At 46.9% G+C, this 22100-nt stretch overlaps 1 protein-coding gene across 3 annotated transcripts; it reads right to left on the minus strand.

Annotated features, from left to right (window-relative positions):
• Positions 1–939: 939 nt before the first annotated feature.
• Positions 940–20303, minus strand: CD2 (CD2 molecule). Of its 3 annotated transcripts, none has more exons than XM_047728039.1 (6): positions 20252–20303; positions 14005–14104; positions 13582–13881; positions 8895–9143; positions 5417–5539; positions 940–1745 (listed from the first exon to the last, which is right to left on the minus strand). In XM_047728039.1, exons 1-6 carry the CDS (start codon positions 20252–20254, stop codon positions 1432–1434), a joined length of 1089 nt encoding a protein of 362 aa, XP_047583995.1. In that variant the 5' UTR covers positions 20255–20303; the 3' UTR covers positions 940–1431. The 3 variants fall into 3 exon arrangements, with proteins under 3 accessions (XP_047583995.1, XP_047583997.1, XP_047583996.1); XM_047728041.1 differs by having other exon boundaries at positions 940–1730; positions 5429–5539; positions 20252–20302; XM_047728040.1 differs by having other exon boundaries at positions 941–1730; positions 20252–20269.
• Positions 20304–22100: the final 1797 nt, after the last annotated feature.

The following is a 22100-nucleotide window of genomic DNA, read 5'->3' on the forward strand; positions in this document are numbered from 1 at the left end:
AATGGGAATGAACCATGCTGGCAGGAGGGCTGATGGACTGTTTCAGGATTGTCGTGAGGAAGAAGAGGGCAGAGCTAAGACCTTCCCCTTTCCCACCCAGTGGGTCCTGGGATGACTGCTCTTTGGCTGGATTTGATGTGTGAATTTCAGGAGGCTGTGGGCACTCATTCATCTTCACCCTTGAGATTAACTCCAGGTACCAACACAGGAGACACTGAGGCTCAGAGGCAGGCGCGGTTCCTCCCTGAGCGAGCTCTCACAGGAAGTCCTGAGTACACATAGGCTTTGCGGTTTAGACCTCAGAGCTTCCTGCCAGATCTTGACAAGGTTTAGCAAGTCTAAGAAGCCAGGAGAAGGAGGGCGGACGGGACCACAAACATGGCACCAAACATTTCAAAGCAGGTGCCTGCTCACTGCCTATTGTTTTAAGACCTTAACTGAAAACTGTTTTGTTTTTCTTTCCACTTCCCCCCGTACAGCTAGCACGGCTGCTGGCTGGGGATGGGGGGTGATCTTCGCCTTGTGGCCATGTAAGACCCTGGGGACTTGATGCCCCAGAGGTGACTCTGAGCCTGCCCTTTGCTGATGTTTGATAGCCTCACAGCACCTGCGGGAGTCATGATTCCCTTCCTACCAAGGATGATTCTATAGACTGCTGTGACTATGTCTGAACCGTCAAGGAAGTAAGACCCGAACGATTACGTTTGCTGGTGCCTCTTGGTCCCAGTTTGCATGTAGAGGTTTCAATGCATTAGACAGATCTACCAATAGCTTGTTGGACTAGCTGTGCAGCTGAGACCTGGGGAACATGTTCTGGTGGCATGATGGGGGGAGTCGGGGGTCCAGGTGAACCGGGGTGACCAAACATGATCCTGCTGTCACACCACTCAGCCTCTTTCTCACCCAGCAGCTTGCTGCTGCGTTTCTTTCTACAATGAGCAGACACTGGGTCAAATCAAAACTTTTATTTCACTTCTCCCCTTAAGATGGTGGGCAAGTGTTCACTAGGCACAGAAGAAACCCAGCAGTCTCTCTTGGGCAGGTCGGCCGCTTGCGGCGAGCCACAGGGGCGGTGAGACATCTCCTGTCTGTGCGTGAGCCAAAGCGGAGGCGAGGAGAGGTCTAGAACTTTGTGCTCGGTGGCCCGTCATCCCGATGCTAGCCCTTGAATTGCTAGCCCTTCCTGGCGTGATGAGGATCCGGGAGGAGGACAGAGGCTCCAGGTGTCCGTGCACGTGGAGGAGCTGGGAGATGCGGGCACAGCCATGGCCCATAAGCCCAGCGGGCGGTAATCCTAACCGGCAGAATGCACTTGATGCAAGCACAGGTGCAGATCCTGCGCGGTGGGGAAACTCCACCGTGGCTTCATGGGAAAGAACAATTCCTATCTCTTTGAATTCGAGGAAGGGAACACCATGCCAGGTCACAGAATTACGAGTTTTCAGTGGCCCCGTGGGGAGGTTTTGGTTGAACTCGAGGCCTGGGGAGGGGAGGACCTTTCTGCTGGTGAACTTGTGTGGCCGATGCAGGAGGAGCCTTCTTCTGCGGGTGGTGGTGGACACGGTGGCTCGGAGGCGGGGGCCGAGGACAAGGGGCCTGGGGCCGATGACTAGGTGGTGGAGGAGGCTGGCACACAGCTGGGTTTTGAGGAGCTGCTCCTGGGACCTGGCGGGGTTTCTGGCGTCTTTCCTTGGAGGTTACTCTGCATGTTCTTACCTCCAGCTCTTCATCTGCAACAATAAAACCTGTGAGTGTTCTCTTGGTGAGACAGGGTCAAGGTCACGATTTATTGAGTGTACCACCTACCTACGAGATGACATGCTAACTGTGTGGGGGGAAGCAGTGAGGAAGCAGAAGCCACTCTAACCCTATACAATTTCCAGGTCCTGCAGGGGAGACAGAAGCGCCTACCAGCAGGGTAAAGTGAGAGCCCCAGGCTTTCGGGAACTCAGGGAACCAGAGGCAAAGAGGCAGCGAGAGGCCTTTGTGCCTTTCTGTCCTGGGCATGGAGAGGGCACTCAGATCTCAGAGCCCTGCCTCTGGGTTACCCTAGAGACCATGCCCTGAGAGCACCTTGGGGTTAGAGCTCTTAGGATAGGAGCTCCAGAATCAGAGGGGACGTCAGTGACCACCTGCTTTCAGGCGGGTTCCCCTGTGAGCTCTGCCTTTCATGCAGTTCCTGCTCTAAGACAGCCCTCATTCTGGTGAGGGGCTGGAATATAGGCAATGGGCCCTTTAGCCCTCAGAAACTTGCTAGTTTCTCAGAAATTCATAAGCAAGCCCCATCCTCTTGGGCTTGGGAGGACAAGAATTTCTTGGCCTATCACCCCTCTGGGATTTTCCATGATATGTGACAGCAGTCCACGAAGACGGGCCCACAACTCCCAAGAATGCGGTTATTCCTTTGATGTTTTAAAACTACAAGGCGGGGGGTAGCCGGGGGTGCCTGGGTGGCTCAGTGGGTTAAAGCCCTGCCTTCGGCTCAGGTCATGATCTCAGGGTCCTGGAATCAAGTCCCACATCGGGCTCTCTGCTCGGTGGGGAGCCTGCTTCCCCCCCCCCCCCCTGCCTGCCTCTCTGCCTACTTGTGATCTCTGTCAAATAAATAAACAAAATCTTAAAAAAAAAAAAAAAACTACATAGGGAATGCATGAGGAGGCTCAGTTTCTCTAGGCCTGAAGAGCCCCTCTGGCCCTCCAGCCTCTGCTGGGCTTCAAGGACAGTGTCCCACTCCCTCTGTCCAAAGCCATCCTTGCAGGGCTCCCACGGGAGTTAGGAAGAGAATGTTCTCCTGGGGCCTGTGAAGTGTCCATCGCATTGACATGGGCATGTTCAGCTTAGGAGCCCTGGTCCCCTCAGAATATGGCCATGTAATTTCCGGTGAGGATGTCAGGGGCACAGCCTCCTCTGAGCACTAGAAATCCAGGCCTTAGGCAGTTTCCACATGAAGACTCAGAGTCCAACAATGTGGCTGTGACACAGGAGGGCCACAGTGCTCTAAGCACAAAAGGTAAAGGGCACGGAAAGAGAAAAACACATCCTCTATGCCATCTCTGATGCCCCGAGGAAGCTGAGGGCAGGCCGGGAAGCTGTGGAGAGGACTCTGACCCCGACCAAGTCCAGTTCCCTGCCATGTGGTTTTGGAGAAGCCGCCTCATTGCCTCTAAGGCAAGCTCGGGCTGCCCATTTGCTTGGGAGTCTGTTCACCCCCTGTTCTGTACATTTGTCCTTCACGCATTTATTGCCCACCTTTTAGATTTAGGAGCCATTGCTAAGTAGCAGCAATGGCTCGGATACAAGACAGTGACCGGACAAGATACTTGCCCTCAGGAAGCCTAAAATCAAAGGACCGGAACCAGGACTGCAATGTCAGTCTCTGGTAAGAGCCCAGAGTCACCAGAGAGGTGCAGACAGAGTCTCATGAGCTCTGGGGGGAGGAGTTGAGTACGGCCAAGCGGCCGAGCCCCCAGGCTGCATTGCACAGACAGGTGAGCTGTGGTTCTCAGCAGCCTGCCTGGCAGAGCAGGACCGGGGAAGGGCCCAGCATGCCCACCCTGGTCATGGCAGCCACTGCCCAAATGTCTGCTCCCGGGAATTAATCCAGGCCTAGTGTTCTCCTTCATCTCACCTCCTGGTTCTGCACCCAGGGCCCAGGCTAGGGTGAAGCGAGTAAGGGAGCCAGGGCACATAATGGAAGGGCACTCACTTCTAGGGGTGAGCAGGGCAGAGTAGGGGCTGAGGGTGATGGTCTCCTTCAATGGCATGGAACTCCTTGTCTGTCTCACCCTAGTCCTGACTCAGCCCACTGGCCATAGGATGTGGGGGAAATCATTTAACCACAACGAGCTTAAATTTTCTCATCTGTATGAGTATTATCTATCTCAGAAGATGACTTGGGAAGTTGGATACAATAATGAATGCAAAGCATTATATTGCAGAGGTTAGTCCCTGGCCCAAGTGATCGCTTTGTCAATGTGAGCTAATTATCGTGTTGAAAGCTGGGATTGCCTTGTCACGGGCTTGGAGGACTATGTGGTCATTGACCCTCAGGCAATGGATAAAGGGCTTTTGCAAGGGGACTTTGACAGAAAATAGCCTGAACAGGGCACAGAGGCGAGGAAGCCCTGGGTGCCCACAGGACTAACAAGGAATTCTGCTCCATGCAGACAGAGAGTACTGGAAAGATGGCAGTGGAAACATGGTGCCACGCTGGGGGCAGTGACCCGAAGGGGACCCAAGGTGAGAAGTCTGAAGTAAGGAAGCCAAGTCCAAAGAGAGCCTAAGACCACCCCTGCCTGGGCAGGTTCAGCCCAGGTCCTTGTTTGGGTGGTGCTACAGGCCACCGGCGTGGGCATCTGGGCCTTCTCTAGCGGGAGACCCAGAGTGAGAGGACCCAGTCCTGCTGGGAATGTCAGATTGCACAGAATCCGAGGGGACTGCTTGCCTGGCTGCCTGTCTTGTTGTGGCTGGATGTACCCTGCGGGGCCCACCTGCAGCATGGGGTCCTGGCACCCCCAGAGTCTGCAGGGCCACCTCCTGTGCCATTCTCTGAACTCACTGTCTTGGGTGGCCTGTGCTCTAGGAGCCAGATCCCTACTTATGAGCATGACATTTTCATTCTTGCTGGGTTGTTGGATAGGCCTGATTTGAGAAAGAAACAGTCCCAGCACCAGTACATCCCCTCTGATCACCAAATTGAAAAAGGGGGTATAAGTCCCTGGTTTTATTTTATTTATTTATTTATTTTTTTAATTTGACAGAGAGAGATCACAAGTAGATGGAGAGGCAGGCAGAAAGAGAGAGAGATAGAGAGAGAGAGAGAGAGAGAGAGGGAAGCAAGCTCCCTGCTGAGCAGAGAGCCCGATGCGGGACTCGATCCCAGGACTCTGAGATCATGACCTGAGCCGAAGGCAGCGGCCTAACCCACTGAGCCACCCAGGCGCCCCAAGTCCCTGGTTTTAGACCACATGTGTCCTGTGGGCCCCAGAAATATTGCCTGTGTTCCTAGGAGCGTGGTTCTGAACACACCTTGCCCCCCTCCACCCCCACCTAAAGGGAGGAAGAGATGTTTGCTTATGTTTTGAAGCCAATCATTCTACCCACGTAGAGATATGTGGTTCATTCAAAATATGTCCACACAGGGCTTCAACCAAGCCAGCCTTGGTGGTGGATTCCAAGGGGCCAAGCAGGATCCGGCTTCTCAATGTTCTCCCACTGTCACCACGGAGAATTTGTTTTTCAAAGATCAAGCTAACCAGAGAATGGAAAAACCTGTAACTGCCGGTTATAACCCTTGACATTCTGAAACTCCCCATCTCCATCATCTTCTTTCTAGACTTGCAGTGTCATCCCCATGAGTTGTTTCCACGGGGATTTTGCCCTGGGCCTGCTATGGGACAGAAGCGGGGGACCTTACCATGTCTCCTATCATTCTGTTTTCTCCTCTTGTTGATGTAGAAAATGAGTAGTATCACAAAGATGAAGAAGATGAGACCTCCTCCACAGATGCCAATGATGAGATAGATGTCCAGAACCTTCTCTGCAAGAGGGACAGAAATGGGCAGAGGTGAGGGGCCCTAGGCCTAGGGGCTGTTTCATGGCTCTGGCCAAGGACTCCCACCTCCCACGTGAAGGAGATAAAAGAGCCTCCTGGGGCTTTTCCACCTCAGAAAAGCCAAACTCAAGAAGGCTGTCGGTTGTGTTGATCTCTGAAAGGGCACGGAGTCTGGGATAAGCCCCCCAGATGGCTCCTGGGGTGGGGGGCTGCTGCTCTGCTCTAGAAATGCCAAATTCTTCATGTGCTGGGCGTTGCCCATCACCCTCTGCCCCCCTCTCAAGGAGCATGTCACAGAAGTTTCGGTCTGAGAAGGAGTTGAAGGACAATCAAAGGACACTTTGCAGACCTTCAGTTGCCGCACCTCAATGAGGATAACCACTCAGTGTACAGAGAAATGGCTTTAAATCCATTGCCTGTTCTAGGCAGGAGCTGTGTGAACTTTGGCAAGCTACTCCACCTCTCTGAGCCTGTTCCATTCAGCATACAAAGGAGATCAGGAAACTTGCATCACAGGGTGGCTGTTGGAGGTCAATCAGATAATGGATGTGAAAGTGCTTTGTAAACTGTAAAACAACACACAGAGGTGAGTTCTGGCTTAGTAGAGCTCTGTGCACCAGTGTTTCTGGGAGCTGTGTCCTCAGGAGAGGGACTGGGCCACCTGCCCTTGGTGAGTCAAGCGCAGTTAGAGAGGCCGCAGCTGGGGCCGGGTGTCAGGGGACTCGTGCATCTGGCGGACAAAGTGGAGCTCAGCCAGCATCAGAAGGAAACCCTCTTCCAGCCAAACATCCCTTGGAAGACCCTGATACATGCAAATCCCAGGATGAGCCCTGGGAGTAAGCCAGAGGCCCAAAAACCAAACCAAACAGATTTTCTGACAGCAACAATCTGTTAATTCTCACTTTCATTCCTCATCTTATTTCCTCTCTGCTCCACTCTCGGCCTGCCAGTAACACAACCTCCCCTGCTCTGTGGACAGAGGTGCTTCCACTGGAACATTCCATGGGACCAAGAAAGCACTGGGGTCCTTGAAGGCTCCGCAGGCTGGAGCCAGGGGCTGCAGGAGTCTCTCCGGCTGACCTTCCCAGGGTCTGACCTGGTGGGAATAGGTCAGAGAGCACGGGCTGGGCCATGCAGCCTCCGCTCAGCTCCTCTGAGTCCTCACACCGGGGGGCCCCACACCTCTGTCTAGGGGCACTCATGGAAGTGGAGGCACGCCTCACACTGTCCATTCACAGGTCTGTCCAGCAGGGCCCTCCACGGCACCTAGGGTGCTCTCAGCAGGGAACATTCCAGCTGGTCTCAGAGGAAGCTGGGGCTCCATCATTCAAAACCACATCCTCACCATCTCTAAATCTAAGCCTACGACTTCCTGCATGCCCTCATGGAGGTGATGCCCCCATGAGTCCAGGTAAGGTGGTCTTTCTGTATCCATTCCTGCTCCTCCCTCAGTGCCTTGGTTTCAAGGATATGCTCGCTTTTGCTGATTCAAATGGATGATCTTTTCCTTGCCTCTCCCTGACTTGGACCATGAAGGTGATCCCTTTGAGGGTCTTCAAAAGCACATGGACCTCCCCCACCCCCCACCCCCATCCCTGATGCACAGAGATTTCTATACTGGTGGGATCTGGTTAGAATAAACATGAAGAAATGGGTTGCCAAATAAACCACAGGAAATGCAGTTACATTTGAATTTCGGATAAACAATGAATAACTTTTAGTAGAAGTATGTCCTTCCCGGAAAGGAGAAAAGAGGCCGTGAAGTCAAGGAAGGGCAGCTTTGCTCACTGCGCCTTCATGATGGGGGGTTATGGAGTCATGGCTGGTGGGCTGACATGGGGGGGTGAAGTGATGTCCCTCTAAGCGTGCAATGGGCAGCCTCCAGCCCCCCTGGTATTCCCATCTTTGTGCAATCCCCTCCTATGCACATGGGCTGGGCTTACTGAGTCGCTCCTGAAGAACAGAATATGGCAGATGTAATGGGATAATACCCCTGAGACTAAGTTACGAATAGACCTTGGCGTTTGCCTCATGCACTCCCTCAGACTCTCTCTTAACCAGCCCTGAGGACAGCTAGTAGCCATATTGTGAGGCGGCCCGACAGTCCCTGAGAGCAAGCCCTGATGTGGGTCCTCCCCGCACAGAGCCTGGACCCAGCCCACCCAACTGTGGTCCCGGCCGGCCTCCTGACTGCAGCCGACTGTAAGGACCACAACTGCCCGGGGAAGACTCTCCCAGACTCATGACTCACAGAAACTGCAAGACAGTCTCTGGTGTTTTAAGCCACCAACAAAGATAATTTGTTGTGCAGTGGCAGATAACTCCTTCAAGGCCTATATAAGAAAGCCTCACGTCTGATTCCATACCAGCTCCAGGGCTATTTCCTGAGGTAACTCAGCAGCCATAGTCCCTGTAGAATCTCAGGGCCTCTGGCTGAGGAACTACTTTTCTGTGTTCAGTCTCCCTTCAGAAGGGTTAAGCAGACAGAGTGCCAGACGAGGAAACTGAGGGATCATAGGGTTCATTCTCTTTGTGGACCAGGAGGCTGAAACCCAGAGAGGGGAAGGAACTCGGACAAGGTAATCCCACTGAATTTGGGCAGACATGAACTAGAAGTCCAGGCCTCTGGTTCCCAGAGCTCCCCCTAGGCAGGCTGCCTCTCAAACTTTACTTCTGGGACTCATGTCAAGCAGGACTCTGGGGGATGAGCTTACACTCCTGGGTTTCAGGACTTCCTGACGTGGGGCTGTCAGCTCTATGGCAAGAGGAACATTGCCTCACTGTGTCCACCATCCTCCCTGGCCTTGAGCTCATCCTCTCTCCATGCCCCTCACTTCTGGATTTCTACTCTGGCTCCTGATAGGAGGTACTGCCCATCACCCCTCCAGAAAGCAAACTTTTTTGCTCCCTTTTCCATCATTACCCTGGGAGTCACAATCCTGGTCATTGACTACCTGAGGGACCTCGGGCAAATCAGTTGACTCTCTGGGAAATGGGGGTTTGCATGAGATAACCTCTACAGCTCTTTCTAGCTCTTCAACTGGGCTTCAACTGGGCTAGATTCTTCAATTCTTTCTCCCAGAAGAGGATCTTTGTAATTCTCCAAGGTGACATGATGCTCCGTGGAGCCCACGATGGGTAACCATAGAAGACCACCTTCTGTCTCCTCCAAGGCTTCCCTTAGAGGTTTCTAGAAGGAAGTGTGTTCTTAGTTCTCACCCTGAACCCAGGCTGCCTCCCAGCCTGGAGACCCAGGCACTAGAGTGAGTCTCCGCCCTGGACCTGGTAGACTGTGTTTGCGAACTGAGCTCAGGATTTCTGACCAGTGCTTGCCACGCACCTGAACAATTGATGGTCATCGTTCTGCTTTGCTCACTGACTTTGTTCTTGGCCGTGCAGTTGAATAACATACTCTGTTTGGTCATCCACCTGTTCGTGGCAATCTTTCGAGAAATAGTTTTGGCCACAGCATTATCTAATGGTCTATTATCTAGATGCAGCCTTAATTCGGGGTCAGTGCCGCTTCTTATCTCACAGGTCAGGCTCCTATTGATACAAGTCCAGAACATCACAGGTTCTGAAACCGCCTCTGGGGGAAAAAAAAAAAAAAAGATCCAGTTCATATTAGCTAATTTTCTGATTTTAGTAGACATACTTATTAATAGAGGTGGGGAATGGAGTTAGTTTGGGACCAGGGAACAGTTTCCAAGACCACTAGCTATTTTTAAAAATCCTTTTTCTTTTTTTGATACAGCACATTCAGCACATTTTTTTTGGTGAAGTTTACAGCTACAGTACATGAGTAAAAAAAAAAAATATATATATATATATACACACACACATACATATATATATATATATATATATATCGCAAGTGTTTATGTGCTATTTTATACCTTAAAATGTTTTCACTTACATGATATCGTTTAATCCTAAAAAGCAGAAGAGGTTGATGTTTTCTTGCCATTTACAGAGGCCATACCCAAGACCTGGGGTTAAATGGTGGACTAAGAGCATCCACTAATAAAGGACAGATCGGGGAGGAGCCCTCTCCTCCAAGTCCAAGTTCAGTAGCATGGGTACAGTGGTTAACATGTCCTGATCCCCACAAGCCCGAGGCACGGGCAGTGCTTCAAAGCAGCATAGGAGCCCTAGCCTGGAGGCATCGTTCCATGTGTGGTTTGGGATCTTGGTCCCAAACGAACCCCACCCCCACTCATCCATCAGGTCTTGGGAGCAGAGGGCCGGGCTGGGATGAGTGGGCACCAGCCCCTTTCCCCACCCAAAGCTGCTCCTCCCCTTACTGTGCCTCAGCGGACCTTAGGACCTTATCTGTAAGAGATGGATAATAAGGAAGACATGCCCCGGCTGTCCTAACAGGGACAATATGTGACAGAACCCTGGGCAAATCGTTAGGTACTGACATTATTGGTGGCCACTGTTATGTTCATAATCCCAAACTCCCTGTCTCTCTTTTTCTGACACCATAATATGACAAGGGTGTGGCATGAAAGACAAAGCCCTTGGCTTCAGATGGGGCCCGTCCAAATCCTAACTCTATCACTTCTTAGCTAGCGTGACCTTCTCCTTTTTGTTCTCCTCTGTCCTCCATATAACCCTTACTTTCCCCGGGCTTGCCACCTTTCTCTCAATTTCTCTCCATTCATTATGCAGCCAGATGGCTTCTTTTTCAATGACTCTCTTCCTCCCTGCCTTCCAGACAACGTATCTTCTCCATGAACTTTCCCATCAGATTTCATTTCTGCCCTAGTATATCTGCATGTAGAAATTCATTTTTCTTCCCATCCCAAGATTCTGTGTGATCCAAAACGAAGAAGATGGAGAGTCTACAAGGCAGTCAGTATAGAGTCTAGGGGTCAAATCAAGGTGTTTACTTGCCTCTTCAAAATGGAAAGAATCTTTTTTCTATTTATAACGGTGACATCCAATCATTGTAAAGATTGATCAGATGCAACAAAATGTTTCAAGATTAAAAATCACATGCAAGGGCACCTGGGTGGCTCAGTCGGTTAAGCGTTTGCCTTTGGCTCAGGTCATGATCTCAGGGTTCTGGGATCAAGCCCCACATCCAGCTCCCTGCTTAGCAGTTTGCTTCTCCCTCTGCCCCTCCCCCTGCCCCTCCCCCTACTCATGTGCTCTCTCTCTCTCTCTCAAATAAAAGAATCTTTTAAAAAAAATCACAAGCAATTCTACTACCAGAGCCAATAATTCTTAATATTTTTAGTAGACATACAAGGTGAATTCTATATAAAATACCCATATAAGTAATGTTTTAAAAACTAAAACTGGATCACGATTTTGTAGTCTGCATACTTCCTCCTTACTGATGATCTATTGTGAAATTCTTTCCATTATGAGCATCGATAAATATTCACCTCTACCATCTTTTTAAATGATGTATTCTTAATTTAATGAATAAGTCTGTAACCACTGGGGACTTTGCAATCCTTTCCAGCATTTCACTAATATAAGCCACATGGCGATGAGCAGGCTCTTGAAGCCATGTCTTTGGACAAGCTCTCTGTAAGGTGGCTTCCCGGAAGGGGCATGGCTGGATCAAGGGAGGGCACATCACATCGATGAGAACTCCTTAGTTCTAGGTTGTTAGGATTTATTCATTCTTCCCCTAACACATGCTTTTTTTTTTTTTAATTTTATTTGACAGAGAGAGATCATAAGTAGGCAGAGAGACAGGCAGAGAGAGAGAGGAGGAAGCAGGCTGCCTGCCAAGCAGAGAGCTCGATGTGGGGCTCAATCCCAGGATCCTGAGATCATGACCTGAGCCGAAGGCAGCGGCTTAACCCACTGAGCCACCCAGGTGCCCCTAACACATGCTTTTAAGAGGGTTTCCAGTGCCTCTTCAGCCAGCGGCAGCAGCGCCCTCATTAAGGAGATAGGGGTACAGAGACCAAAGCTACGAAAAGCATGAAGAAACAGGGGTGGGGGAGGGCACTGGCACTGCACAATGGGTATTGGGTCCGAGGTGCTGGGATCTTTGCTTAGCTGTCTCACTGAATGTCCCGTGGAATAATTATTACAAAGAGCAGACTCAGAGCAGACATGTGGCAAGTCATGGGGACCAGACCACACACTGAATTAAGATGCTGTGTGACATTGGCACACACAGACACACACATAGACACACGCTCAGCAGGTGGCTGTTGTGTTACAGAAAGATCTCTGTCTTTGGGCCAAGGAATGTGGAGTTTATTCTGGGGGTAATGAAAATGTTCTAGTCAATTGTGTGCCAGTTGCACAACTCTGTGAATATACCAGAAGCCGTTGAATTGTACACTTTAAGTGGGTGAACTTCTGGTATGTGAATTCTATCTCACTAAAGCTGTTCCAGGGGGAAAAAAAAATGTCACCACCCTTGTTAAGGCAAGCCCTGGATTTGTACCCTGACTCTGCTTCTGTCAAGCTGTGAGACTTGGGAGAAGTCACTTCTGTGTCCCTGTAGATAATAAGAGGATAATAACAACTAGCTCTGGGGATTGTCAGGAACCTTAAGTAAGATTGTGGAGCAAAGCACTTGACACCAAGCTGGTAAGCCCTTATCACTGCCTTACTAGACAAGACATGTGAGGCTTATGTTCCAGAAGGGAACACTGGAGCCCATATGGACAGGAGTCATGAGATCTGGGTTCCCAGAGCCTGTAAGCAGCCCTCTTCCAGCTCCATTCTCAGTCCCGCCCCATTTCTGGAATGTGCTCTCCATTCAAGGTTGCAGGGGACTAGGTACCAAGAGTTGTCATTTGCCCCTGGAACAGGCACATCAGGGATCGCTGGAGCGGAGGCTGCTGCCAGACCCATGTGCTGAGAGCAGGGTTGGAAGGTGATCCTGGGAGGGGGAAGCAGCCCTGGTTCTAGCTCATTTCCTGTGTGAAGCACAGAAATACTGTTTTTTGCCCACTGAATCTCTGGTTTATGCTCATGCGGGCGTTCTGGTCTCCAGATGCTTCTTCCCCTTCTCACTTCTTCTCACCCCCCGCCAAGTGTTCCTAGACTTTGAACTTCAATGTAATTTCCATTTCACTTTCTCTTCCTAGCCTCCTGCACCCAAACCATCTTGCCCATCCTTTCTCCGCCCAGTGTCCTAGGCATATGCTTACTTCCTCATGTTGCAGGCACCCCTTATCGACTCCGGGGGCCCTCAGGTTCTGGCTGCCCATTAGGGTCATCTGGGGAGCTTGAGCACTTACTGATGCCCAGGACCCATGCCAGGAAATTCTGATTTGATTGGTCTAGGCTGGGCGCTTGGCCCCGGTAACTTTTCCTAGTCTCTGTTGACTCGAACAGACTACCTGAGTTCGGAATCCCCAAGCAGCGCCCCCACCCCCACCCCCCACCTCCTTTGGACGGCGGCTGCAGCAGCTCCCTGGCTTGTCTTCAGGACACATGCCAGCTCTCCCAGGGCATCCCATACATATGGCCACACCTGGTGTGTTTTCTACAGCAAGAGCAAAAGTCATCTTCCTCTCTTGATCACCCTGATGGTGAGCAGATCTGAACCAAAGGCTGTTCATCTTTAAATTCATAACTTCCAGCCCCTTCCTGCCATATAATGATTCTTCCAGGGCACCCTGGTTTGAAACGTCTCTGTGGATGGAAGACCTCCTGCTCTCCAGTTAGTCTGCCCCACACCCAGCTTGCTCCTTCCTCATCCTCCCGAAGTGACCACTTTTCCCTTCTGCCCACCTGTTCCTCTCCTCCTGATTGATGCCACCTTAAAGGAGGTTCTACACGCAGATCACATCCCCGTAACCAGTGAGGAGAGCATTTTAGGCGAAGAGAATTGTGGTTCTATCAGCCGCGTATTTCCCTACGTGGAGACTCCATCTCTTCCACAGGATGGAGCCTTCACTGAGGTGGGAGAGATCATTAGATCTCTTTTAGGGATCCCCCAAGGCCAAGGTCAGGCTGGACCCATTCCATACATGCTATTCCCCAACGTGCTAAAGGGCACCCAGACTGGGATGGAGGAATTTGGGGAAACAAAGACTTACCTTGAATTATCAATTGAAATGTTTTGGTCAAGACATTCTTTCCAATTTTATCATATATAGTAACCTTGTAGGTATCATGGTCCTCTGTCTTTAGCTGTTTAATTCTCAGAGCTCCGTTTGTTGATACATTATATCTTCCAGATGTCTCTTTAAGCTTGCCCCCTTTGAGTCGTGCAATCCTGGCTTTTCCGTTGTCCCATAGTATATCATCTATACTGTCATTCATTTGAAAATTAGAAATGTTCAGTTCAAAGTCAAGACCCAGGGTACCCCAGACAATCTTGTGTTCATGGGCTGCACCTATAAAAAGCAAGACAGTTCCTGAGATCTTGAGACGCACGGCCAGAGAAAGTGGGGCCACGACCTCTGACTCTCAGGCTCACTTTAGCATGCTCACTCCATTGGAGACCCACACCAACTTACCTTTGGTAGAAACGATGAAAATCAGAAGAGAGCTGGCTAAGACTTGATAGGCGAGGCTCATCTTTAGGGTTAGTTTCCTTGTTATGACTCTAAGCTCTTCCTGCAAAAGGAACTGAACTGAGACCAGTGGAATCCACCCTCTGAGAGCTGAACCACGTGCCTCTTTTTTACTTCTTTTACAGTTAGCATAAAACACACAGACACACAGACACACACTCACACACACACACACACTCAGCAAACCAACCTGCTGATGGGCTCCTTTACCAAAGCAGGTGTGTTTATCATGCGTGGGTGTCTTCTTATCTCATTTTAATCCTCACAACAGTTGGGTGGGTTTTGTTACCCCACCAAAGAGAAAAGGAACCTAGAGGCTAAGTAAATCTCTCAGGATCCCCCTTCGGTTAACAAGGAGCCAAATTTAACCATGCAGACTGCTTCTATCCATTCCCCTATGCTGCCTCCAACAAGGCGTTTTTTACGTTGTTTTTTACGTTCTAAAACAGTTGTTTTTTTTTTTTTTTTAAGATTTTATTTATTTGACAGAGAGAGATCACAAGTGGGCAGAGAGGCAAGCAGAGAGAGAGAGAGAGGAGGAAGCAGGCTCCCTGCAGAGCAGAGAGCCCGATGTGGGACTCGATCCCAGGACCCTGAGATCATGACCTGAGCTGAAGGCAGAGGCTTAACCACTGAGCCACCCAGGTGCCCCTAAAACAGTTGTTTTTTATGTTCTAAAATTCTTTGTGATTAAAAGGACACATAGATGGACTCTCAGCTGTAAATGCTTGAAATCCCCAGATCTTACATTCAGCACACGTTACAACTCCGCTGAAATTCAGTTAGGTAAATGAGAACCTGTTCCTAAGCAAACAAAAATAGAGCTGGGGAATACTATCCAACTACCAGAACGAATCATTCAGAGCATTTATGATGGTTAATACTACAGATGGTTAAGGAAAGGAAGAGATAAAGAGAAAAGGGGAAATGACAGAGGACTCAGAGGGGAAAAAGGAAGAAATCTGTGATTCAGGGAGAGAAATAAAGTGAGGTATTGGATGCACTCAGAAAAAAAAAAAAAAAAAAAAGCACTGAGAGAGCCAGCCATGGCAAAAAGGGACACCCAATGACAGATTTCCAAAGTAAATGTCCAGTTTTGCACTGGACACAATTGATCACATAAAAATGGGGCATTTATTTATAGGCAAAGAAATGGACAAAGGGAAAAGACATGATGGAAAATATTTGCAATATATATGAAAAATTGTTAATATCCAAGAACATAAATTATACCTATTAGTAAGAAAAAAGAAAACTCAGTTTTTTAAGTGGGAAATGAGCAGTTTGTAGAAGAAATGTTTAATAGAAGAAATGTCAATAAATTTATGAGAGGACACCTAATATAGCCGTGAAATACCATTAGCACCACCAGATTGGCAAAATTAGAAAAGATAATAATTTACATTATTGACCAGATTATAGAAAGAAACATGCACCTTCATACAATATTGAAGGGACTATAAAGCCATACATCATGGGGGATGGAATTTGGCAATTTCTGCTAAACTTCTATATATATGTGTGTGTGTGTGTGTGTGTGTATATATATATATATATATATTACACAGTAATTTTAATTTGAGAAATCTATCCTACACAGATATTTAAATAAATGTGCAAAAATTCTGCTCAAGGACGTCTGTCATAGCATTTTTTTTAATAGTTTTTTTTTTTTTTTTTTTTTTTTTGTCAGAGAGAGAGAGGGAGAAAGCAAGCACAAGTAGACAGAGTGGTAGGCAGAGGCAGAGGGAGAAGCAGGCTTCCTGCTGAGCAAGGAGCCTGATGTGGGACTCGATCCCAGGACGCCGGGATCATGACCTGAGCCGAAGGCAGCCGCTTAACCAACTGAGCCACCCAGGCGTCCCATAGCATTTTTTTTTAAACAGAAAATTGCAAACAACTAAAATGATGGTAGATTCATATTATGAAATATGGTATAATGGTTCAAATAGAATAAAGAAGACCAAAAAGTGACAATTATACTGCATCACATCACCTTATATAATTAGTGTATACATGGAAAAAAGTCTGGAAGGATTCATGCTGAACTTTTAACAGTGCTCCTCTTTCAAAACTTAGATGTCAAGGAGGCTGATTCAAAATTTGCACTTTTTACTTTACCATCTTCTGTGAGCTCAGAAATCCTGGTAATCAACACATTATTTTTGTAATGAAAAGTTATTTATTTATTTTTAAATAAAGGATACTCCAGACATGCATGTGTTTTCAAAGTGTATGCAGGGTTGGGGCGCCTGGGTGGCTCAATCGGTTAGGTATCTGCCTTCAGTTCGGGTCATGATCCCAGGGTCCTGGGATCCAGTTCCACATCAGACTCCTTGCTCAGTCGGGACCCTGCTTCCCCCTCTCCCTCTGCCTGACGCTCTGGTTGCTTGTACTCTCTCTCTCTGTCAAATAAATAAATTAAATATGCCATTTCCTGACAGCACACGGGAGAAGAATGAGGCACAAACAAGTCAGCTGCAAGAGAAAGGGAGCAGGGGACGACAGTAGAAAAGACTGTTGCCCCAAACAACTCCTCAGTCCCATCTTTATTAGAGACAGACAGTAATCAGAAGAGCGGGAAAAGGTTACACATTAATCATATGCCTTGTAGATAAACAAGAAGGAAGGCAAAATATGTCTGGCCAAGCAGTAAAAGTTTATAGTTGAGCAAGCAGATTCAAAGGACTTAATCTAATTAGCCACCAGGGCTCTCAGAGGGGAGGGGAGATAACAGAAAAATGAAGCAGGCGGCGGTCCACCCTGAGCGGGGCCGGGCATCCCCAGCTGCTCGGCTTCAAGACCTTATATTGTCCTCTCCCCCAGAAGCCTGTTGCCAGTATGTGTTTTTCTCGAGGCTATATCTAAACATGCTTGGTAACTAGTAGAATTTCTCATGGGTTATATTTTAAGTAATACATTGTTCTGAGGGACAGTTACATTTCCCCCTTTTTGTTTGTGCAGAAGTGGGAAAGTTGATTTTGTAACTTTTTTTGATTCATCAGTCGTTGGAGGGATTTTCGAGTGCATCTGAGGACTAAGTATAAAAAGATTATAGCAATAAAAAGAATAATCATTTTACCTATAACGCTAAGACCAGTTTGTTTAAGTAGAAGGGTTTAAATTAGACAGAATATTGTTAATTTTTTGTGCGAAACTTATTTCTGGAACTGATTGTAATGAGTGAGTAATGCCTTGAATAGTATTTTGAAGTTGTTTAATATCTAAAGTTAGTTTATCCCCATAATGATTGGTAATATGACAGTGAATTTTGATCCATGATATTTCTGATTTATCATAGGCATGGGGAGTAACACAGAAGGAAGAAACATTTCAGTCACATAAAATGTGAAGCCTAAGCTTTATATTTTGAAGATCATCTCCTATATATATCGTGGCTGCTTCTAAATCAGAGATACTTTTATTTAATTTTTGATCTATGATCATTTGTTGATTCCAAGCTTTGCTTGCATTTTTGTGCCACTTTTGTACAAATTGTGTGGTTTATATAGTTTGATGCAAGGCTATTTTTGCAGTGGTAGCTGTAGCAGTAATGGCTATCATTCCTAAAATAGCTGTTAGAAGCAACCCAAGAAATCTTTTTGTTCTATGGACCCAGTCCTTTAAAACTGTTAAAAGTACATGTATATCTATCTGGAGAGCTTTCCCAAACACGGTGGTATTTCACCGGTAACCAGAGGCCTATTCTTCTTCTAGCTATGAGAATGATAGAATTGTCTGTATAAACATTTCTATTTACACAGGTGAACATTTTACATCTGGGACAGTTTATTTTTCTATTGTTATGATCAAAAGTCATTTTTCCAAGAACAAAAACATAGGGATCTCTAACACATGCTCTTACCCATTCTTTTTTAAACAGGAAAAGGGAGAATGTATAGTTTTTAAACTGATAAATGTAAGAGCTGTTCCAAACTCTTATGTGATTTAAAGCAGTGGTGACTTTTTATACATTTTTTTGTCTTTTATGATAATTAACAAAAGGGGATGGCGCCAAAAGTCCTTGCCCATGCCAGGTCAGAGGCTCATCTCCTGAGGTTAAGGTTTGTGGTAAAATGAGATCACCAAAAACTTGCTATTTAAAATTTTGATGAGAGGAGCAGGGTCTCCCAGTGCAATTGGTGACTGCCATCCCGTTAGGGGACCAGTCCCATACAATCCCATAGGAATTATTAATAATGATACTGGGGTGAGAAGCTTGACAATCTTCTCATAAAGGGCGAATTTTCTTATTAGACCACATTTGTGTCAGTGTGCATTCAGGAGTAGGGGGTGCTGCTGTGTTATAGCTAGGACCCCGATATTCATTGGCTAGGAATCCTTTAGTGGAGAGTAAATGTAACTGAACTTTCATCAGATAATTATTAGTAGGAAAGTCCACCAACCGTCTTTGATCATCAGGGCTAAGACAACTGGAATGATTGCCAATACATATTGGTCTATTTTGATATCCTAAGGTAAGATTAATGTTTGTGCCCTCCTCTAGGGGCAATAGTGGCAATCTAGGATCCAAATTCCAGGTACCCATTTTGAGGCATTTAAATAAATTGTTACTATATTTTTCCCCCCCACTCTACTGGATGGAGCAGGGGAGGATTGGGTATATAAGCCCAATAAGTAAAGTTATCTATCTGTGCATAACATCCAGGAAGACTTACAGCTACCGTGATGAGTGCCATCATATCTACATCAGATGTAGAAACAGTAGTATTTTCTTTTTTTTTTTTTTAAACATTTTATTTACTTATTTGAGAGAGAGACAGAGAGAGAGAGCATGAGCGAGGAGAAGGCCAGAGGGAGAAGCAGACTCCCCATGGAGCTGGGAGCCTGATGCGGGACTCGATCCCGGGACTCCAGGATCATGACCTGAGCCGAAGGCAGTCGCTTAACCAACTGAGCCACCCAGGCGCCCGAAACAGTAGTATTTTCAATATGCTGTAAAACATACACTGTTTATAAAGAATCAGATAACAGATTAAATGCAGAAGAAACATATTGAAACAATGTAATTACTGCCATTAATTTTGATTTTTGTGCTGAGAGACCGGTAGTAGATATGATTTTTGAGGTAAGACCATAGCAACATTTTTTTTTTAAGATTTTATTTATTTATTTGACAGACAGAGATCACAAGTAGGCAGAGAGGCAGGCAGAGAGAGGAAGGGAAGCAGGCTCCCTGCTGAGCAGAGAGCCTGATGTGGGGCTCGATCCCAGGACCCTGGGATCATGACCTGAGCCGAAGGCAGAGGCTTTAACCCGCTGAGCCACCCAGGCACCCCCATAGCAACATTTTTTAAAAATAATTTTTGACCCTTAAATTTTTATAAGGTTGTTGAAGGTGGAAGGTCCCATCTTTTGTAACTTCTTCCTGCTGAATAGGGGCATAGAGTTGTTCCTGGATTTTTTATTTTTTCCATTAAACAGTGCATTCTCATAGGACGGCGGAGCCAATGGCAGCAGTGCCATTTGCACCTTTTGTTCTGTTATTGGAGGAGGAGGAGGAGATTCCTCCTTTATATATTCCTTTATGATGGCCTCAGTAATTTCTTTCTCCTCCTGGATGGCATGTTCAGGTTCCTCTTTTTTAGTTTCTCTTGAACATTCATTATTGCTCTCTGAATCAGGGGTTTGTAAAGGCTCCAAAATGGAGCAAATGAGGGTCCAAGTAGACCACATAGTAATTGGAATTGGTTTTTCTTTTTCTTCTTCTTTTTTTTTTAAAGATTTTATTTATTTATTTGACAGAGAGAGAGAGAGAGAGAGATCACAAGTAGGCAGAGAGGCAGGCAGAGAGAGAGGGGGAAGCAGGCTCCCTGATGAGCAGAGAGCCCAATTGGGGGCTCGATCCCAGGACCCTGAGATCAGGACCTGAGCTGAAAGCAGAGGCTTTAACCCACTGAGCCACCTAGGTGCCCAGAATTGGTTTTTCTTTAGCATGCAAAAGTTTTAAGTTTTGACCTACTTTTTCCCATGTCTGTAAATCTAAAGTCCCTAACATAGGGAACCAGGAGCAATGTTCTTTAATTACTTTTAAAAGCTCCACGAGTTGGCTCTTGCTGACTTTTGTTCCTCCCGCCTTTAGGAGTTGTCTCAGTAAGCATACATAAGGGCGGTAATCGTTTGTGCTCTCTAGATTACCCATACCCTGCAATAAGTACCCACAACTCACCATTGAGAAAAAGGCACGGCCATGCAAAAACTCACATTGGGGCTTCTTCCCCTGTTTCATTTCTGGTCCCTGTTCGGGTTCCACTTGCCGCTTCCTGACGGGGCGCATGAGAGAAGAATGAGGCACAAACAAGTCAGCTGCAAGAGAAAGGGAGCAGGGGACGACAGTAGAAAAGACTGTTGCCCCAAACGACTCCTCAGTCCCGTCTTTATTAGAGACAGACAGTAATCAGAAGAGCGGGAAAAGGTTACACATTAATCATATGCCTTGTAGATAAACAAGAAGGAAGGCAAAATATGTCTGGCCAAGCAGTAAAAGTTTATAGTTGAGCAAGCAGATTCAAAGGACTTAATCTAATTAGCCACCAGGGCTCTCAGAGGGGAGGGGAGATAACAGAAAAATGAAGCAGGCGGCGGTCCACCCTGAGCGGGGCCGGGCATCCCCAGCTGCTCGGCTTCAAGACCTTATATTGTCCTCTCCCCCAGAAGCCTGTTGCCAGTATGTGTTTTTCTCGAGGCTATATCTAAACATGCTTGGTAACTAGTAGAATTTCTCATGGGTTATATTTTAAGTAATACATTGTTCTGAGGGACAGTTACAAAATTATTTTTAAAAATAAGTGTATGCAGGGTCTGAGAAACCATTAGCATCGAGCTTCCGACTTGCAAGTGGCCCACCCACTAGCTATCGGTCCAACTTCAGACAGGTCTGGCATGGACCACGCGGTGGTGACCATTGCGTAACTTCCCTCAGCTTTTAAAGGCAGTTCCCTCCGCTCCTTCTTCCCACTTTTCTGATCATTTTTCCTATGCTACCATGGAGCAAATGGACAGTGGCTTTCTGTCCTTCTTTTTGAAACAATAATTTTCTCTCCCATCTCATTAATTCTGGGTAATGAGCATAGCTTCAAGGGCAAGAACCATGAAAAAGGAAGGGATGGATGGATCTATGTAAAGTTTGAAACTTTCGTACACAAAAACCCATAACGGGAGCCTGGGTGGCTCAGTGGGTTAAGCCTCTGCCTTGGGCTCAGGTCATGATCTCAGGGTCCTGGGATCAAGCCCCGCATTGGGCTCTCTGCTCAGCAGGGAGCCTGCTCCCCCATCTCTCTCTGCCTGCCTCTCTGCCTACTTGTAATCTCTGTCAAATAAATAAATAAAATCTTAAAAAAAAAAACCACATAAGAAACACTAAAAGACAAAGGAGTAAAAGGGCAAATAAATTGCAAGATTTATGACAGAGGTTAATAAAATTAAAATTTTTTTGTGTAGATGTAGAAAGAAAAGATGGACACCTTAATGTTAAAAATGGGTAAAGGTTGTAAAAGGGACAATTCACAAAAGAAGAAAAATACAAGTGAACAATTAGGCCATGAAAAAGTAATCAATTTAGTAATAAATCAAAAAAGCATGTTTTAACATAGATTTTCATCTTTCATTTAAAAAAATTAAAATATACAGTGTTATGATGGTGGAAACAGACCCCCTTGTGCATGGCCAGAAGAAATGCAGACGGGTGTAGAATTTCTGGTGGGAAATTTGCCAGTGGGAATCACAAGCATCAAAAATACTGATATTTTGACCAAACAAGTCCACAACAATGATTTTATCCTCTGGAGATAAGGAAGGACTTACAAGACTTGCCTATAAGTCTGTATACTATAGTATTTTTTTACAAGTCAAAAGTAGAAGTGATTTAAACATGCCAGAGGAGGAAACTGGTTAAACAAATCATGATGTGGACAAACTGAATATGGGGGGAGGTCACAATAAACAGTATGATCCCATTTCTGCTTCTCAAAGAGTGTGTTGGGTTTGTGTTCTGGAAGGCTGTCCAGCAGGGGTTGGTC

This window comes from Lutra lutra, chromosome 4 (assembly GCF_902655055.1).
Source record: "Lutra lutra chromosome 4, mLutLut1.2, whole genome shotgun sequence".
NCBI lineage: Eukaryota > Metazoa > Chordata > Mammalia > Carnivora > Mustelidae > Lutra > Lutra lutra.

Coding starts and splice junctions, on each gene's coding strand:
- CD2 (XM_047728039.1), bottom strand. Junction 9,144..13,581: donor ATTTCAATTGATAATTCAAG/GTAAGTCTTTGT, acceptor TTTTTCCCCCAG/AGGCGGTTTCAGAACCTGTG. Junction 5,540..8,894: donor GATGACCATCAATTGTTCAG/GTGCGTGGCAAG, acceptor TCCCTCTTGCAG/AGAAGGTTCTGGACATCTAT.